Consider the following 21,843-nt stretch of genomic DNA (forward strand, 5'->3'; position numbering starts at 1 on the left):
ACTAAAGGAGGACGAGGAGTAACTGAACATGTGGCACACAGGACAGGAGAGAGGAGGAGAGGAGAGAGGAGAGGAGAGAGCAGGAGAGGAGGAGAGGAGAGAGCAGGAGAGGAGAGAGGAGTGGAGAGGGACGCCATTGCTATAGCTAGGCTAGTTAGTGTGGCTAACAGAAACTGGTGAAACTAGCAGATTGTGGTTACTAGAGTTAAGAGACCTGTTCGTGCACAGACAGAACAAGCCAAAGGATAGTGCAGAGATAAGTGGATAATCTCTGATGTGAGAAATCTGTTTAGGTGAACAGAGCAGAGAGCACTGTGGCAGCAACACCGATAACCGGAAGTGACACAATACGTTACCGCAAAGCACGTCGTCGTCGCAAAACACTCAACCACCTAGAGATCGAAGAGCAGAAAAGTCACTTCACCTTTTGAATAATTTTAAAAACAGGGACATTGACTAGCGTCTTTGTCGCTACATGGTTTTAATGTTAGACAACTACCCCAAATATGTTAAATCAAACATAATAAGTATGTGATAGTTTGCTAAGTTGGGCTGTCGATTTTATTGATGTATTTGTTTAGTTAACTTTGCTAGTAGCAGAGCTTGACATTAAGGGTAATGCTTAAATGCTGAGTGGCTAATAACTATGGGGAAACCACTATCCATAGTGGCTGGTGAGCAAAATAGTAAATGTCAAGCCCTGAGTACTAGCTATAGTAATGGTGGTACTGTTTATGTTCTGCATTTAGCATTGGTGTATTATGTCAGAGCAGCACAGACATGAAGAGAAAGCAGACAGCAGACACAGCTTCTAACAGTAAGGGAGCAGTCAGGAAGAAGAAGCCAGCTGAGGCACAGAACGACAGACAGGGTGAGCAGACAGATGAGACCGATTCAGAGAGTGAGAGAGAGGAGTGCCCAGTGAGTGGAGTGGTCCCACGTCAGCTTCCAGGTATACAAACCCTCTCACACATGCACTTGGCCATAGTGTTACCCTCTTTGACAATGTCCAAAAAAGTTAGATACACTGAATATTATTTGATCTTTTCCACCATTACCTGTATTCCAAATATTGTGGAGGTGTGTGGTTTAGGTGCCCTAATTACCCCTATATATTCCAGTGAGACATTGCCACCCCAAAATGATCAATAACCATCCTGGCCACCCCACAGAAAATTTCCTGGCTCCGCCACTGCCTATGCACCTCTGTGCTCGAGCGCGTCAATGTCACTCTCAACTGTGCCCAGTAGGTGGGACTTGAAACTCGGAGGATGGTCTTTCTCCCTCTCTCTGCCTCTCCGTCTCTTTCTGTCTCTCCACAATTCCCACCGCCTGGTACCAGCAACAGCGCTAGAGAGGGAGAGAGAGGTGGAGAGATGGAGGGGTGACATAAAACGGTGCAGAGAGGAAGGAGGAGAAGAGAAAGGGAACCGGACTGCACGCGCTCAAACCTCTTCATGTCTTCACATAGATAGAATATTTCCGGATTTTTTCCTTCTTTTCCTCCATGCGGTGATTTTTGTTTTTTAAAAGAGCAGTAGGAGAGCCGTGACCGGCATCATCAAAATCTTTGACATAGTCCATGCACACACTCTCAGGCGTATGGATAGTACAGACATAAACGGAGATGTATTTTATTTTAACATTTGGACTCCAGTGTGAGGAATAAGGTGTGAGGGGTTATTCAGACACGCACACAGGCGCGAAACGGACTTTAAAGCAAAGGCTTCAAATCATTTTTCATTGCTGTTACGTTGCGAAGTTCAACAAATCTGAGGACTTGAATCGTGACAACATGGATGGATTCGATGCGTTATTTGGCGCATTCGGCGTCCGTCGCTCTCCGAGGATACGGCGCTGCTGGAGGCTTTTCTTTCTGCTCAGTGTCCTTTTTCACAACTACATGAGCTCCTTGTTGGACTGTCCGCCCACCTGCACCTGCTCGCCCACGGAAATCTACTGCAATAAGTCCGACAACAGCAAATTCTTCCCACTGCTATCTTTCCAGGGCACCGGGAGCGCCGGGAACAGTACAGGGAGCATCGAGGACCTTTATCAGAACATCACCTCCATGTAAGTGCAGTACTGCTGCTTTTCTCATCAATTTTTGGCTAAAAAGAACTTCACACCTATTGTTCCTCTGCAGAATAGAATATGGGTGAATAGAGCTGAGGTCAGTAATGAGACGTGTTTTAAAATGTGTTGGAAATTCACAAAAATCAACTTTAGATGTATGACGCCGACTTCATTGGGAAAATTATCTTCATTATTAAACGCTCCACGATCAGTGTTTGTAATTCATCATCTCTGGAATTCATGGTCATAAGAGGACTTCAGCAGAAACATTCACAGCATTTCAATGAGAACATTTTATTTGTCTTCCACGTTTTTGGTGCCAGAATTTCAAATCTAAGGCTGGAATGGAACTTTTCTTTTTCCAGCATGTTTCACTGTTTTATATGATTTATGAGACATTAAAATTTAGACTGAGGGTACAATGAGAGTAATGTTTAGAAGCTTGAATTAACAGATGCCGCATGTGAAATACATTTAAGCATGGTACATATACAGTAGGTATTAAGTGTTTTACAGTTTAGCTGAGCATATCAGACCTTAGTAGAAAAGTTTTGGCTATTTTGTTTGTAGGATTATTGAAAAAAAAAAATCCTGATTCAAATGTTGAGCAACCAGTCTCAAACAGGTAATGTAGTACATGTGGAGCAACTCAAAGTCAATTCTTAGAATTTGAATCCAGTTTTGAATTTCTAAATATTGAATGTCTTTAAATTGATATAAATGATCCAAAGATCCACTAACATACATTAAGAACATGCAAAAACGTGTACAATTTTTATTAAAGATGTGGGTGCAACAGAACTGACACTGGATCTTTACCATTGTCTTTTTTTTTATGCATCTCCACAACATGCCACAGTACAACAACAGTACTGTCAAAGGAATGTCAGAAAATCTTTGTAAACAATACTCAACTTTAGGAGCTCAAAGTGCAAGTATGACTGCGCCACTTTAAAACCTGTATGAATACAACTGCTCCAGCCACAACTGTCCATCTAGCAAAACCAGTCTGGATGTGTGTTCAAAAACACTGTTCTGTGTCGTCTCCATTTTTAACATATGAGACGACAGTCTTAATCTCAGTCCATAGTGTTAAACTAAATTGTCTGTTGGAACATTTTTCTTCTAATTTTGAACTTTCAAAAAAAATCTGCATTGGCAGAGATGTGGACAAATGCCATGCTTGCATCATTCATCAAGCTTATTCACCCTATAAGCTTGTTCTTCAGGAACTGTGCCTTGGATGACAACCTCTGCCCATCCAGCTTCAGTAGAATCTTCTGCAGGACTTCAAAAGTACATTTGAGCTCAGGTGTACACTCCCATCACAGCTCTCTTCATTGAAGTGTTGGCCTCAGTGTTTGTGTCCTATGGAGTAAAATATGACAATAAATACATTTTATGAGTCTAGACAGTGTGGAAATAGAATTTTATGAAGAAAAGAAGTACAAATTCTGTTGGAGATGTACAGATGTGTACATTACGGAAATTGTGAAAATCTGGTGAAATCAAAGGTTGGAAATCCCTGTGAGCACCAGCCTTTAGTGCTTACAGGGATGTCCAAATGAATGTTTTATTAATTTGAGAACTGGGAGAGAAAGTAACAGAGACCAGTAATCACTATGCAAGAGCTACAGGCTTCGAGAGAATATGGATCAATCAAACACATCAAGAACACTGCATAAAATTGGCCAGCCTTTACCAAAGCACCATGTTAACCTGCAGTTTTCTAGAGCAGGGGTCACCAACACGGTGCCCGCGGGCACCCGGTCGCCCGTAAGGACCACCTGAGTCGCCCGCCGGCCTGTTCTAAAAATAGCTGAAATAGCGCCACTTACCAGTGAGCTGCATCTAATTTATTTTGATTGCTATTCTTGTTTAAATCACACTTATATGTAAACTGGAAATGACAATATATATAAAAAAACTTGTTTAAAAAAATGTTTAAAATAAAAAATGTTTAATATAAATGAACTATGACCTAGTTATAGTTCAAAGGTCAGTATGATGCGCATGACATAGCGTCTGCGCAGACGCTACGACGAAACAAGCGGGCGCAGCAAAAATGAGGAGATGACTGACCCATAAAAAGATGGCAGAAAAAAGAAAAAAACATAATTTTCACGACGAATGGGAGGTAGAGTTTTTTTTACCACTGTGATAGGAGCATGTGTTTGTCTTATTTGCGGGGCGACTGTGGCGACGGCAAAGCGGCACTCACTGATGCACATCTGCAAGACTCACTCAGAGTTGCGCTGTCAAGTTACACACCAGAGTACAACATACTGGTAAACAGCGTGCAATGCCAGGCTTCCCACTAACTGACAGAGAAACGGATACCAGATTTGGTGTCCAGTTCATGATTTGGTAAATGTGTTTGTAAAATGTAACAATTGTTTATGTAAAATGTTAACAATGTAAAAAATTGCAGATGCAGATGTTAGTGTGAAGTTCAAAATATAATCAGATTTATTTAAAAATCTGAAAGTTTATTTTTGTATTTTACATGATTTATTATTTGTACAAATGTGGTGCAAAGTAATTCATGGTTTGTTAAAAAATGTTATTGGCTAGTGAAAATGGGACATTGTGATTTCCTAGGACTGTTGTAGAAGTGATCTTAAAATTTTTTTGAACATTTTTTTATCAATTTGAAAAACACTTGCACTAAGACAAAATATAGAAATAAAGTGTTGCATATTGATATTTATCTGTTTCCTATCTTGTTAAATCATTGTTGATATTCATTGTGAGAAATCATTAACATGATCCGTGTCTTCGCAGAGATTAATACCATTAATTATTAATAATGACATTTAGTTAAAGGTAAATTGACCAAATTGGCTATTTCAGAAGTGTGTATCAAACTGGTGGCCCTTCGCATTAATCAGTACCCAGGAAGTAGCTCTCGGTTTCAAAAAGGTTGGTGACCCCTGTTCTAGAGTATGTAACTCACCATATACTCCCTTCACAAGTTTCTCATGGTCTTCATTCAGGTAGACACACAAGGACTTAAGGATGCATGCTCGTCTTGTATCTATTGTGTCATCCTGAGGGGAAAAGAGAACCAATTTTGACAATATTCTGCATTTTAGCAGTTCCAAAAAAGAACTCCACAGTATTAACGGATTTGTGGAACTTTTGCTTACATACATAGAGGGCAGGGACATCAAAAGTATTAAGCATAAGTCTACACATTTTAATACAAACCTTGGAAATGGCCACCATGATTTGTTTAATTTTTTTCCCAGCCGCTCCACCTTTCCTTTGAAAGAGCTCCATCATGTGTGGAGGGTGTTGGTCGAGCTCAGCAAAGAATGTAGACATCAGAGGGACAGTTGATATGCGCATGAACTCTTTGTCGATCTGAAAAACATCAACAATACACTTGTCACTCATCCTATTTGAACATCACAACAATATACAACACAGGAAGGATGAACAGTGAACTACTCAGTTTCAACTTCACCATATGATAGATCAGCAGAACAGCCAGCCCTCACATTATCAGAGGTATCTGACACTTGTAACAGGTCCACAAATGTAACTACACTGGCTTTGAGATCTTTTAGTGTGTGTGGATGATGCTTCCTGTTTTTGTGTGTATAAAATGTGCTGTAAACATTTGTCTTGAAAGGGCAACCAAGAAACACAAAACTAACTGTCTCATTACTGCGCAGATGTGTTCCAATATGAACAATATAATACACCTGGAAGCAGTGGAATGATGCAACTTCTTTCACAATTTGAAGTTCTTGCCCATAGAACACAGTGTGCGAGCATGCGTCATAGCAGCGATTTTTTTTGGTTTTGGTATCTGTTACAGTTATTGAGATACTCATATCTGATCATTTTGTGAATGGTTATCTATGGAGATGCAAAAACACTACATGGTACCTGATACACAGATGCCCCATGGAAATGTGCTGAACATGTTACTGTCTTCAATAGGGATATTATATGGCCAATCACAGCCATAAGTATTTTCAATATTTTATCAAATTCTTTATTCACACTACTGTTCACCATACTCGGTACATATCATATTTAGATTAAGCAAGACTTATGAGTTTATTTTGGGGCTTGCTTACCGTTTCTGTAATTGGTTGCTAAACTTTATTTTTTAACTAAATTAGATTGCAATTTGGGGAATTTTGTACATACAGCTATATTTCACCCCCAAATAACATTTCATATAATTCTGGCCACAGGGGGAGATACAGTAACATTACTATTATCTTTAATAGGTTGATACACCTTGTGCACACCTTCTCCCTGCATACGTCACATAATGAAGCATGGCATCAATGGCTCCACCTTGTGGTTATTAATAAAACACTACTACTACTTTTGAAAGCATTATTTTATCTCACTGATTTTAGGCAGTATGTTCAGACCTGAATCATTAACACTTCTTCACCACTGGCAAGTGGCAGCAGCAGATGCAGCAATGTCACACATTTTCTTCAGGACATGCAAATATTCTAATGAGTAATGCTTTACATAAATGTTTGGCAATAAGGTATTTCAGATCAATTCAGATCTGTCAAACATGTGATGTAACAGTAGCCCAAACCAAGATGCTGGCCACCAATATTAGCCAAAATGTAAATTCTGCTTTCAGAAAAAAAAAATGTCTTTGGAATCAAGTAAAACTGAAATACTGTGAATTAGTAGATTTGCCTCAAAAAGAAAATTTATTGTCATTCTTCACTAACCTGAGGCGGGATTACCTTGTCTCTACACTCCTAGTGGTAAGTAACCTTTTATGACCAAAATTAATAAATGCTAAATGCTAATTAAATCCTCTAACATTATATTATGTGAAGCACTTTATATCTAAAACAGTCAGTATTGGAAAGTCTACAAGGTGTTCTTTGGCCTTTTTTTTACTCGAAATGGGAGATAATCTGAGATCCTTCTTCTTGAATTAGTGCAGCATTAAAAAGCATTTCCTGACTTTGTCCCTTTGAATATCGTTCCTCTTCCTTGTCACTTGCTGCAGTATCTCCCTGAATACATTATTCCTTTGAGGACAGAGAATAGCACAGCCTGAGAGCCCAGCTATCTCTAAGTAGCTTTTTCATTGGATGATAAAAACAGCTATGGCTCAGTTGCTTAAAAGCTCAAATCTAAGTCTAAATGTCAGTTTCCTTGGGATAAACGACTAACCATCCAAATATCTGTGAATATATAATATTCACAGGGTCGGCAGTGGACACAAACCAGTGCAGGCCGAAATTTTTGTAGATATGCTATTTTCCTTGGGAGAGCAGCTTAAGAACCACAGAAGGTAGAATTTAGAAACTCACCTTTCTTTGGATGAGAATGGCACAAAGGACACCAGAACACAGTGTATCAGACGGTTTGATGCTGAAAGTTAAGCTGTGAGGCAATGTCCAGACAGTTCTATGACCAAACCAGAGTATAAGGTTGATCAAGTCTGCCAATGCCAAATCTTCTCGTGTATGTGGCCTCCCATAGGACATTCTCCTCATACATCACGGTGTCTGTGCTCAGGATTCACAATCAGATGTTGTGTCAGAGCTGAATTCAAGTCACACTGAACAATACATTTGTGGTACACTGATATCATGCATTTCCATATTTCTCGGTCACAGAATATGATATAATAATACATTTGTTGTACTTGTTGTTGCATGTCACCAGGAATCCCTACTTTGACAAAGTGCCTAATAATAACAATGTAATTAAACTAGAAACATTTCTAAAGAAATTTTGAGTGTGCCTGACTCTGGCCCTGTCGCCCCCATACATTATTACTGACACTGCTCAGCAAATTCAGTATTAATACAACAAGCTGTTTCATCATTGCCTTTTTAATGGGCTCTTATTTTGAAGGGACTCTTATTTTGACTTACTTTGACTCTTAAGACTTTTGTCTTGTGTTTGTGTGTGTGTGTGTGTGTGTGTGTGTGTGGTCTTGTGTCTGTTAATGAGAGAGTTTTACAAAGTCTTATTTTGCAGGGACTCTTATTTTGAAATACTTTTGTCTTGTCTGTGTGTTTGTGTATGCATGTGTGCCTGTCTGTGTGGTGTGTGTGTCTTTCTGTCTCTCTATCTATGTGTCTGTGTTTGTGTCTGTGAGAGAGAAGGATAAAATGGCCGACATTAAAAATGTAGTCTTAATAGTCATTGATATCATACAGAGACTTAAAGTTAGTCAAAGGCAGGCTTGAGGTTGCCAAGCAACCAGGGTCAGCTGCATGCCAGAGTAATTAGACACAGGTGCACGCACACACTCTGTGTCTCTCCCGAGACACTCAGAAAATCTCTAAATGAAGCCCCTCGAAGGTGGCCAAAAATGCCAAAAAAGGTGTGTCGCAAACCAAAATCTGAAATGACCATCAGCATCCTCATCTCGTGGACCATTTCCTTGCCAATTTTCAAGCGAAAATTGTATAAACTTTGGCCTCGGGAGTTAGAGAAAGCACAGGTGCTCCCTGCTCCTTTTGAAAATTTCTCTTGTCAAATTAACATGGGAGTAGATTGGGCTGGCGCATCTTTGACCCCAAAACTATAAAAGTGACAGCTTCAGTAGTGTTATTACTGCGACCACCTCGAATTTTACTACATTTGGAGTAATCATGTCTGTAGAGTCACATTTGCAGCCTCAATCACAGTTTACAAATTTAATTTTCAACAAATTTTTCTCTCCTTCTCCACTCTAGCGATGATGTCACGTACTCTAGCTCTCAAACATTCTTCCAAGACACCCATTCATTTTTGGGCCGATTTATCAGCAAACGAAACTTTCAGAAAAGTCATAGCAGTCGATTCCCAGCCGAGCCGCACCTTTTAATACCTTTTTTGTGTATGTGCGACAAAAACTGCGGGAGGAGTAGCGTGCCAAAAAAAGGGCGTAAGAAAAATATAACAACAACTCAACTCAATATTAACAACAAAAAAAAAATCTGATTATAGAAATCAGTTTTAAAGACCTCTTGATCTTAACAGTACAGTCGTATTAATAATATAATGCCGTCTGAAGTGAGTGGACTGTGGTGTGCTAACAGTGACACAGCAGTTGCTTTGATCAGGAGACTGGGAATGATTATTGGATATTGATTGCATCTGTAACTCTTTTGGACATTTTGACCTGTAGTCTGTTTAAAGAATAGGCTCAGATTTGAAATGAGGTTTGTCTTAAACAAATCAGGCACGTACCTTGTTCACTTGTTTGCCTTTGCTAAACCCCAGCAAATAAACACAAATTAAAATGTAGTGTAAGGGCACTACAACGGAATGATTTCCATCCATTGCTCTGTCACATGTGTGTGTTGTAACACCAGCAGCAACACTCACTGACACTAGAAGCTCATGAATATTTTGTTCTGATCAATCAGGTACCAGTACCAGTTTAAGACTGTCCTTGATATCCGTCCCTGCAAAACATACATTTCCAGTGGTATGAATGGGAAATGGCTTCACTGAATGAGAGTAAATGAGTGTGTGTGCTGACTGACATTGAGTTCAGGGACATGCTGTACTGTGTGGATGTATCAATAACTTCATGTCACTCTTTTGGTGGAGTCAAAGTAGAAAACATTGATGACAGTGTGTCAAGATAAAATATCAACTTTTTTTTTTTTACATGAATTTCCTTTCACCACCTCGTAGTAGAGTGTGTGCATAAATGTGTGTGTCTTCCTGCTCTGAGGGCTGCCACTGTATCCCCATGCTCTCTGCTATCAACGTTCTTATTTAAAACACACACACACACATACACACGCATACGCACACCATGGACAGACTGCCTCTACTCATCTGTTTTCCATCTCCTGCTGCATTCTGCATCTAAAAAACACCAGCAATCGCAGTGTGAGTACTTTAGATGTGAGCTGTCATTGCTTCCTTATAAAGCAAGATCCCCTCTGCATCTGAGGCTGAATCTTGTTCAGACTATTTCTCTCTGTGAATTCAATCTTTTTGCTGCTCACAGTGAAACCAGCCCAATGTTCATGCTTCCACAGAGTGACACCTACTGTAAGCAACCGGGGTCAGCTGCAGGCCAGAGTAATTAGGCACAGGTGTGCGCACGCACTCTCTGTCTCTCCCCCACAGAAAATCTCTAAATGAAGCCCCTCGAAGTTGGCCAAAAATGCCAAAAAGGTGTGCTGCAAACCAAAACCGAAATGACCATCAGCATCCTCATCTCATGGACAATTTCCTTGCCGATTTTCAGGCGAAAATTGTATAAACTTTGGCCTCTGGAGTTAGAGAAAGAACAGGTGCTCCCTGCTCCTTTTGGAAATTTCTCTTCTCAAATTAACATGGGAGTAGATCGGGCAGTAGATGCGCATTGCTGGTACATCTTTGTGTCTGACCACAAAACTATAAAAATGACAGCTTCACCAGTGTTATCACTGCAACCGCCTTGAATTTTCCTGCGTTTTGAGTGGTAATCATGTCTGTAGTGTGACATTTACGGCCTCAATCACAGTTTACAAATTTATTTTTCAACAAATTTTTCTCTCCCTCTCCACTCTAGCGATGATGTCACGCACTCTAGCTCGTGAACATCCTTCCAATACACAGCCATTCATTTTTTGGGGCGATTTATCAGGAAAACATTTGGCGAAACGATTAGAAAAGTCATAGCAGTCGAATCCTGGCCGAGCCGCATGTTTTGATACCAGCCCAATGTTCATGCTTCCACAGAGTGACATCTACTGTAAGAAAGGGCCTGAACTGACAGATCAGAGTAAATAACTTGTGTGGTAGCAGTGCTGATCATTTAAAACAGTATGTTTAATTGTGTGCTCTTCACTGTCATTACTTTATTCATGAGTGGAAATTAGTGCAGGAATAATTCCTTTATAAATCATTCAATTCAAAACAAAGTCGATGGTTCCCGTCCTCCTCAGTGTCCTTCCCTCTGATGCTATGTGAAGCCTTTCAGCTGGCAGCAGTCATAGTGCATTAGGATCACACAGCACAGCAACAAAAACAAGAACTTCAACTTTAAATTTGTTGCATGGAGAAGACAATCAGTTACATTAACTATTTGATCAACAACATGGATGGGGAGGAAAGAACATGAGAAAATGGAGAGCTTAAAAAGATCTTTGACATGATACAGGCCTATTATTCTGTGAGAATAAAACCTCACTTCATTATTGATCTGTTTTGTGGAGAAAAAAGAAGCTGCTGTAACACTGATTCCTCACTCCTATTTCCACCCACTACTGTGTGTAGGAGAGTGCAACACAGGACTGCTTCCACACTAAGTGCTTGTTTTTTATGCTAGTCAGAGAGAATTTATTGAAATGAGTGGAAAAATGTCTCAAGAAGGAAAAGTGGGAGAGCGGCATGAATGTGGAATAAAGCGTATATTGGAAGAGAGAAAAACTGTGTGAATGAAAGAAAAGAGAGAGAGGAGGTGGTAATGCTCAGGTTAGAGTTAAGTGTGTTGGAGATCCACTCACTCCTATTTTTGTTACTGGGTTGTCATGGCGTACTAAAAAATGAACAAAGTTATAGATAGTTTACTCAATAAGCAAGTTATGATAAATATAAACATTACATGGCTTTACAGCAAAGTGACAAAACAAAAGGCAAAACAAAACATGGTTAATGAGGCCTCAACAGCTCATTTTTGCCCCAGGACCCCAGAGCAGGTTAATGCAGCTCTAGTGATGATAATGGAGCGCTAGTAATGCAGAAAGTTTTGATTTATTGGCCCATGTGTTCAGATTTCTGTCTCTGGTTGAAATAATGTTAGCCTGGCAAAGCATGAAAGCAAAGAACTGTTACTGTAACATAAAAAAAAAACATGTAAATTTATGTACCTTCATCATATTAAATAAGGATAAGGTTAGTGTTCAATGTTGTGACCTAGCCAGATAGACAGAGACATTCACATCATGTCAGTGCTGTGTGTGTCTGTGTGTGATCTTGGGAAGGATGAGGCTGTCTAGGTCGAAATGCTGTTAAGGCCATAGTAAAGGTGACTTTTTCCTATGTGGCTCACTGTGGGAAATGGTCTGAAATAATTAAAAAGAAATTTTAGAATAATCTGAATGTGTGTCATTGTACTTAAACGTTTCATTTGAATAGATAATAAAGATTAAGAAAATATCCAAAGGAAACCATAAATGGCTAACATGTAAGATACAAACCTGTAAAGATAGGCTCTAGCCTCATGACCCTGAGCAGTATAAATTAGAAATAGATGGACAGTACATGGATTGTCAGTACAGTAGATTTCTGAAGGAACAATATGTGTCCAAACTGTTAAAACTTCCACTATTTGTAACGACATGCCATGCTGTATGGCACTAACCATGGCCAGGCAGTTCACTTAACACAGAACAATAGCATTAAACACTAAAATCATGGCTGTGTCCTCCTTTTTATCTGTATGCATCTAATAGAGCTGTTTATGAAATGCATTATGACACAACGTCAATAACAAAAATCAATGCTGTGCTGATCCATATTTAAATCCTGTTAATTATGAAAATGAAAAGAGTCAATATTTTCTTCCCTAATGCACTGATGCAGTTTGACAATGTCAATAATTTCCAGAATTATGGATCACAAACAGGTCAGATGGATGTCTGATGTGTCAATGTTTTTAAGGCTGTTACACAAGGTATGCTTTAACAGAAACTTATTATTATTAATAGACCAACAGGTTTTTGTTAAAAATCTATAAACAGAGCAAATCTTGTCTTTTGCCACATTGGACTTCATTGTAGCAACTTTTCTGTCTTCCTAGAATTCAAAGAAATAATGCACAAAACTATGATAAATCAAATAGGCTGGAATCTTCCCCTTTCTTCAAGCATCCTTCATATAACTCATAACAGCAAAATTTAAAAAATCCAAAATCCATCCATCCATTATTTGTAACTGCGTTACCTCATCTGGGTCATGGTGGGGCTGAAGTCTAAAACTCCAATATGTGTAATATACATATTATATCAGACTGCACCCAGAAGATGGTAAAAAACATTTTAATATTAATAAGTTTTAATATCTTCAGTTTGCTGCAATCGTGTCAGAAGATGTCTTTGTTGCCTTCAGTAAATATTCACTTAACATGTGACCACAGCACCTCTGACATGATGAGAAAAATATGATGGATACAAACAAAATAGTATAAGAACTCTTTCTCTCTCTTTTATTTCTAGACTGACTTTGTAGTCTAATAACTAGACAACTTTCTTTTTTTCCCCTGACTTTTCCAAAATAATCCTGCAGGTCCATGATCTTTGAACAATTTGTTTTTGTCCTTCATTTAGTTTTCACACAGTGTTTCTGTTTGTAGCTACTTGTCAACCCTCAAAGAAATTAAGAGATTTAATGTGAATTGACTTGTCCATTTCTATTGTGTGCGTGTGTTTAATCAGTTATTAGCAATGTGTGTAATTTTGTTGACTGCACTAAGAGTATTTTGGAGCCAAAAACTAAATCTTGTTAAGGGCCACTAAAGGCCTAGGGCCTGCCCTGCTTGCTCCACAGGGTAAATTGCACTTTTGCAACCTTTCACAGTTTCCGGCACTTCACTTTCTGCCTTTACAACCCTCTCTGAGAGCGAGGTAGCCAAACTGCTGACATGTAGCCGCCCTACTACATGCTCGTTAGACCCTATACCAACAAAGCAGCTCAGGTAGCTTATGGAACTCTCTCTCAACCTCCTCAGGTTGAGCTATCATCCAAGCTATTGAACAGGTGGTCGCAACTCTCAGAATTCCTCTCACTGAACAATCTTCTTGATCGAAATCAATCTGGTTTCAAGAGTGGTCACTCAACTAAAACAGCTCTGTTGTCTGTGACAGAAGCCTTAACCAGAGCAGCAGCACAGTCCTCTGTCCTCATTTAAACCATAACATCAAATTGGGCGTATGTCTCAGCCCCACCAGGATAGCAAGAAACCTAGGAGTCATGATTGATAACCAACTAACCTTCTCTAATCACCTCAGTTACCGCTTGTGCACTTCACAACATAAGAAATATCAGGCCTTACCTAACTCAACATGCTAATCAACTCCTGACACAAGCTGTGGTCATCTTAGTAAATTACTGTAACACCCTCCTGACGGGCCTTTCAGCCTGCACAGTGAAACCCTTTCAGGCGATCCCTCTTAGAAGTTGGTTGGTTCATCAAGATAAACATCTGATAGCACTAATTCTCCAGTCATTAAATCATGCAACAGAAGAGGACACAAGAAGATGAGGTATTTAGTGTCAGTTAAACAGTGAAAAACAATGTAGAAAGAAAGAGAAAGAAATGTAAATATGGTTTATCCATCCAGACAGGTGAAAAACGTACAAATATTCATGATCCACAGAGGATGACACTTTGTGACCCTTTTATCTTAGTTCTCCCAGCAGGTCAATGTTCTTTGCCTTCAAATGAAATATCTTAAATGTTTGATGGATTGCCATGACATTTGATTCAGACATGCACATCTTCCCCTCAGAATGAAATGTAATAACTTTGGTGATCCTCTGATGTGTCATAGATCTTCTTCATGAGAAAAATTCAATTTGTTCTCTACTTTAATTTATGATAAAAACGCTTTAAAGCTTCAGCTGCACTGTTTTTAGTTAATCAGCTTTTGGGTTGAGAATCAGATTTCATATATAGCAAGAAATCAATGTATCGTATCATTAAAAGATGACTGCCTAATTCAGAATTGGAAATGAGAGAATTTGACTGCACGCACAGAACACATCATGTTTCTTACTGCCCGCCACATCATACATCGCTATCTGTGGTGGTGTGTTGGTCGTAGACTAATCTTTTATGACTTGGGAGTAATGAGTTGTCTCGGTGAGTGATTCGTTCATTTTGATGCAGTACGTTCTCTCGCCACAAGGCAGCTGCATGGCCGCTCAAGCTGCGTGATGAGCAGTAAGCACAAACAGTTTGTTCATACAAATCATTTATTTGTCACGTGACAGGCCGCTCAGGCTGTGTAAGGAGCAGTACACACAGCAGTACGTTCATATGGATTGGTCTTTCATTCACTTGTCACATTTACATTGTCCACAAGAGGGCTACAGTGCTGCACTAGTGAATGAACGAAATGACTCAAAAAGATTTGTTCATTTTACTGTTCGAGATCCCAGAGAAATGGAATGTCTAACTTATGTTGAAATTCTTTTACTCAAAGTCACAACAGGCTTTCAATGGCAGAATCAGAAAGAAAATGAAGCCTGGCTTCCTGCATACTAACATCATTTCTGCTTCTGCTGCTGAACATAGCACCCAGCCTCACTGTACAACTTAAGAGACATTCCGACTCTAAAGAGGAGGATTTTCTAGGTGGTATGTTAATATCTTGTGAAATGTCATATGTCAGATATTGCATTTTTAGTTTGGGAAATAAAAAGGATACATTTGAGTATAGTATTTCTGTATACTATTTTCTAGTATTTTAGGTACAGCTTGTTCTCCTTGGGAGAGCTCCTTTGACCAAGCATCTATGTGACGTAACAACACACACTTCAACAATCAACTTATTTCTGTATGAGTTGACCCAGCCCAAATTTTTAGAAATTCTAAAAATTATATATATATATATATATACATGAATCTCTAGTTTTAGTGTCTTAAGTCTGGCAGTGTTCTTTTTCATAGTTTGAATGTTTTTAAAATGGGGTACATAACACGTTGTCATATGAGATAATGAATATCAGCACCATTCAATTCTAAATTATTAGTGATGATGATTGTCACACACACAGTGTCCTTGAAGGACCCACATTGTGGGCAGAAATGAGGCAGGAAATCTTACTGCGATAGCAAGTCTCTGATTGCCAACAAATCATCAGAGGAAGAACAGAGAAGGCAATTTGTTCAGCCAGAACCCCTGTTGTGTTAATGCGCTGGTCACACAAACCACTGTCTGCCACCACCAGCTCTCTCAGACTTTGTTTCCACTTTTCACTCTCCTCTTCTGAATCTGGTTGCAAAACTGTTGAGCTAGCCTAAAGCAGGCTTAAAGATTCCAAATATATCCAGAATCATTCTGGAGAAAATCCACATCTGCACTGGTATTAAATTCGACTTTGGATTCTACCAGTTTCTATGATAAAATCTTTTTACGTTTTTCCACACAGTGCATGGCCTTATAGAGAATTGAATTCTATAGAATGCATTCAGTGTTAGTCCATGATTAAACCACATTAAGGCACTCAAAGTTATTTAGTAGTTAACCCTTTGAGTTGTTTCACACCTTTCATTGTTTATGTTCTTTTTCCACTTTGTTTCAGTTCAGACAGCTTGATATGTAGATCCTGCATGCTTATGTACAAGATAAGTGACACAACAAGACCATACAGGAACAGCTGGTAGAAAAAGCCTTTGTCAAAAAAGGAGAAGTGTGTCAGTATTACCAAGAGAAAGGAACCACTTCCTGTACTCAGAGGTACCTGCTTGGTGTGTTTACAGAACTTTTCGGAAGGTATATTGTATTGCCTGTGCCTCTCACAGCCATAACCAATGTGATGTAAAATACTTTACTACTGTTAACTGTCTGTAAAGTTTTTTTAATTTTGGTAGTTTTCTGGTCATTTCTTGGTTTGAGTAGTTGTTTTAGACTCAAGTGTTGGACCAAAGGGCTATCTACTGAGAGAATTAATGACTCGGGACAGCCAAAGAGATTCAGCTGCTGAGAAAAATTACTCAGAGCGATATTAAGAATTAAAAAGCATGTCCTCCATCATTAACTGAACATCATGCCTTGTGCCTTTTATGGACCCCGACGAACATTTGTCAGCAGTGAAAGTGACTGATGATATAAACTGTAGAGTGCTGGTCCTGCACAGTGGAAGTTTTTTACCACATCACTGTGTGTTTTCAGACCCAAACTTTGAGTTTTTTCATAGTCTTGCTGTGACAGTAAGGTGGTGGAAGCAGTCGCTCAACTGTAGTTAACACCACTTCACAGGTGAGTCATGTTTGGTTGCCCTGAATCTCAGCCCTAGCTGTACATGTATCAGTTTAATATAGGTGAAACTAATATATCATACAGTACAAGGTTAAAAAAGGATAAGCAGAAAAAAGGATAAGCAGAAAATAATATTTTCTTATATAAATAATAATATGCATCATGTCTTTCCTTTTAGTTTGCAACAATAGATAATTAATTTCATTAGCACTCATTCATTATGTAGCCATATGAATGGTAAAAAGCAAAGCCTTCACTTTGTTAGTCTCAGTAAAACACAGCAGTTATCACATGTCAACACAATCAAGAAGAAGACTGTCTATGTATTAACTTTATTCATGAGCTAATGTAATAGTAGACACTATTATGACATTGACCCCCTACTGATGGCTGCCACCTTTTTTTTCTCATTTTGTATTTAATATTGTTATTTTATTTATAATATTGTAACCTGGATATAATGGGATTGCATTATAGATACATCAGTATTGGAGCTGGCTCCTGCACCCTCCCATATCTTTGCTATGCTCAGATACTGAACTGCTTTCACTGTGGAACCTGGGTTTTTTTTAGTGGTTGTAATGAGGCTGCTAGATTTGAGAATCTGCATGTCAAATAAAAATGAAGGAGCCACATACTATATAAAATAATTGGATTTATTTAAGATGAAGCGTGTAATCCCACTGTGGTAAATATGTTGAGCTGTACTGGAGTATTTGTTCTGATTACATTACTTATGATCAAAAACATTACTGTGCTAACAGCCAATCATCAACCAGGTCACCAACAGCAGACCCAGCAGCAGCTAATATCACTGACTAGTCCAACAGCAGTCAGCCCAGCTCGCCGTCTGTCTTTCAGCCTTTTATTTCACCAAGCTCTCACCAACCACTAAAAGTCAGTCCCACATTTACTCTTGTTTGGCAGCTTCCTGCTCACTCACCCACAAATTGCACTGGTCGCCGCAGTGATACGTGGCCTTTATAGTCAATGTTTCAAACCCCACCGACTCCACTGTGGTCCGGTTCAGCAGCGTCCCAGAAGCGGGCCTCTGCTCAGCTCCGTTTGAAATAAATCAATTCAATTTTATTTATATAGCGCCATAGCATAACTAAAATTATCATGACACTTTTTAGAGCAGGTCTAGACCGTACTCTTTAATATGCAGCTGTTCTATTTTTAACGGACGCCACGAGCAGCCCGCATCAATTTACACAGAACACCTTGAGCTGGCGGAAGCCAGACACAGCATAGAGAATCCGGTGGATTTTCAAATAAAATACCCCGTGCAAAACAGACAAAAGAGAAACAAATCAACCAGTTAACTGTAATGTTTCTGTTGTGTATTTATGTACCAGGAGAACGGAACGACATGTTGAACAGAAACTTCGTTCACTCACTTACTACCGGCACCGAACAACCTGTGTAGCTCACTTGCTGCACTACCAACAGGTGGCGTAGTTGAGTACAAAACAGTCAAATATACTTTGAACATCACTTTTTTTTTTTAGGAAATACTCAAAAGTTCCTGTGTTTCCGTGACGGGGCCGTGACTGGTTCTTGGCTGGTCCTTGACAGGTCCTTCGCAGGTCCGTGATGGTAATGTAATCTCCTGCGATGACGTAGTCAGTGAGGCCCCGACTGGAAACGCCCTTAAGCAGTCTGTGTGAAAACCAGCTGTAATGCACATTGGAGCGGCTGTGGCTCAGAGGCAGAGCGGGTCGTCCACTAATCAGATGATTCGATCCCTGGCTCCTCCGGTCCACATGTCGAAGTGGGGGCAAGCTTGGACTTGAACTTGGGCAAAATACTAAACCCCAAATTGCTCCTGTGTGAATGCGTATGAATGGTTATCTCCTCAAACTGATGAGCAGTTGGCACCTTGCATGGTAGCCAATGCCATCAGTGTGTGAATGTGTGTCTGAATGGGCGAATGAGATAAGTAGTGTTAAGTGCTTTGAGTGGTCGGAAGACTAGAAAGGCGCTATATAAGTACAGTCCATTTACCATTTGTCCACAGGGGCTCTCACCGTAGACTGTATAAAGACACACTGGGGTGAACGGGTCAGCCGACATTGTGATAAGGCACCGCTGCAGCCGCTCGTATCTGCAACTTACGGTGGCCGGGAACCCTCAATGCTGCAAATAAAAGAAACTCTGCAAACAAAAAGAAACAGCGCTACAAATATAAGAAACGCTGTAAACAAAAAGAAACGCCGCTGCAAATAAAAAAGAAACGCCGCTGCAAATAAAAAAGAAACGCCGCTGCAAATAAAAGAAACTTCACAACGGAAGTGAATTACCGGGGACTATTTTTGCCGGTGCACCTGTAGTTTTTTTATGTGAGCGAAGAAGAAGAAGAAGAAGTACAGAAGCGTATTGTATTCACTTGAAAAAAATAAATGAGACACCTGATCTCGTAATTACGAGATAAGGAAAGGTGCCTTATTGGCTACTGCACTTCTGTAAAGTTAGAAAGATATTGGCACTTCCGAGATCAATAACTCTTAATTGAAACGTTGTTAAAACACAAAACGCATATTTTCAACCATAGTAAGACAGACAACGAGCTACAACCTAATGTTCATCACAACAAACCATCCTCGGAGCCACACCAACAACATTAGTGTTTACTAAGACTTTTCATAATTTCTGGGAATTTTTATTAGGAATATTAATCAATAACTTTAATATGATACAGTACTGCGGTAACGCTATCTACACTTTAAAATCTAGTGCCCGACTACATCAGTTTGTACGGTAAAGTACAAACCGGTACGGTACAGTAAAAGAACTTGAAAATCACCCCAGAAGTAGCTGGGAACATGTAGAACAAGAATCAGGTGGAGTTGTCAGAAAACAATTTGATTTGTTTATTTAATGACTTTTCTAAATCTGCATATGTATCTTAGAAAAGAGATTATTATTTGATTTCTGAGTTTCCGAGGTGTACATGAAGGCACCATGAAGACGCTTTACCGTACAAACTGATGTAGTCGGGCACTAGATTTTAAAGTGTAGATAGCGTTACCGCAGTACTGTATCATATTAAAGTTATTGATTAATATTCCTAATAAAAATTCCCAGAAATTATAAAAAGTCTTAGTAAACACTAATGTTGTTGGTGTGGCTCCGAGGATGGTTTGTTGTGATGAACATTAGGTTGTAGCTCATTGTGATTAACATTAGGTTTTAGCTCATCGTCTGTCTTACTATGGTTGAAAATATGCGTTTTGTGTTTTAACAACGTTTCAATTAAGAGTTATTGATCTCGGAAGTGCCAATATCTTTCTAACTTTACCGAAGTGCAGTAGCCAATAAGGCACCTTTCCTTATCTCGTAATTACGAGATCAGGTGTCTAATTAATTTTTTTCAAGTGAATGCAATACGCTTCTGTACTTCTTCTTCTTCTTCTTCTTCGCTCACATAAAAAACTACAGGTGCACCGGCAAAAATAGTCCCCGGTAATTCACTTCCGTTGTGAAGTTTCTTTTATTTGCAGCGGCGTTTCTTTTTTATTTGCAGCGGCGTTTCTTTTTTTATTTGCAGCTGCGTTTCTTTTTGTTTACAGCGTTTATTATATTTGTAGCGCATTTCTTATATTTGTAGCGCTGTTTCTTTTTGTTTGCAGGGTTTCTTTTATTTGCAGCATTGAGGGTTCCCAGCCACCGTAGCAACTCTATGTCACAACAACATGCCAACAAAAACGTGTTATTAAAGAAAACTCCGCCGTCCATTTTTTGTAACTGTTTTTAGTTATATCTGTTTGATGGTTTCTGAAGCCTGCAGTATGAAAGACATTTAATTTCTGAGTATTTATTCTTATTTATTCTGGCCATAGTGGCCATATTGATGGTACAGTATACAGTATGATGGATACTGATGTCCAGCTGTGGCTTTCACTACATGCAGATTAGGAGCGAATGAGAGAGAGAGAGAGAGAGAGCGCCAGCACGAGAGAAGAGATGCTTCAGTAATTATGTAAGGACAGAATAGCCTAGATGTTGTTGATTTGGTAAACAGTGACATGTTAGATATAAACACCATACGAGATACAAAACCATCAAACATATATTTAGGAAAAGTCACAGACTGAGAGACCTGTGGTTTTAATGCAAACAAAGTTATTTACAAAACAAAAACCCAAACGGTCGTTCTTGTGTTATTTTGTAATTGTGTTTAATCTGACGTTCACTCATTCACTAATTTTGTGCTGACATGTGTGAGCTCATAAACTCTCAATGTGTGGTCACGAATACTTGGAGGATGACGTCTTTACTGTGTTTTACTGGCAGCTTTGTGGATATTATTATTTACATCGCGTCTGTAATGTATGATCTACAGTACTGTATAATCTCAAAAGTAGATCAAACAGGAAATAGGACAAGAAGGACCATGTTTTTTTTATTTATTTCTTTTTTCATTTGATTTTATTGTGCTTGTGAACAGGAGGGTGACTTATTGACTTTGTTGTTATTTTTGTTCATCCCATCGGACAAATCCCGCATAAATAAATTAAAGCGTAGGCTAAATGGAACTTCTTGAAGCAACAAGTTTTTTTTCCTGAATTTCCATTAAGAATTGAATAATAACAACAGCAATAATACCTCCTGTTGAATATTTGATCACAGTTTGATCGTTGTGTAACGCCATTTAAAGAGGGAGAATACCTGGTGATTAACAGCACTTTGGAAGCCCTTTGTTATGCAGGTATTTAATGTAGTGCACGCTTTAGGCCACAACCCCACAAACACCTCATTAGCATTCTCATTGCTCAACCTTTGGTTTGTCACTACCGTTTGACTATACCGTTTGACTATATATATATATATATATATA

At 39.1% G+C, this 21,843-nt stretch overlaps 1 protein-coding gene across 1 annotated transcript in view; it reads left to right on the forward strand.

Moving 5' to 3' along the window:
• Positions 1-1,279: 1,279 nt before the first annotated feature.
• LOC109139874 (NT-3 growth factor receptor) overlaps positions 1,280-21,843 on the forward strand; it is a 52,780-nt gene continuing 32,216 nt past the window's right edge. Inside the window, exon 1 of the mRNA XM_019264951.2 lies at positions 1,280-2,073. Within this exon, the coding sequence (XP_019120496.1) occupies positions 1,796-2,073 (278 nt within the window). The 5' untranslated portion in view covers positions 1,280-1,795. The remainder of the gene's footprint in view (positions 2,074-21,843) is intronic.

This window comes from Larimichthys crocea, chromosome XXI (assembly GCF_000972845.2).
Source record: "Larimichthys crocea isolate SSNF chromosome XXI, L_crocea_2.0, whole genome shotgun sequence".
NCBI lineage: Eukaryota > Metazoa > Chordata > Actinopteri > Sciaenidae > Larimichthys > Larimichthys crocea.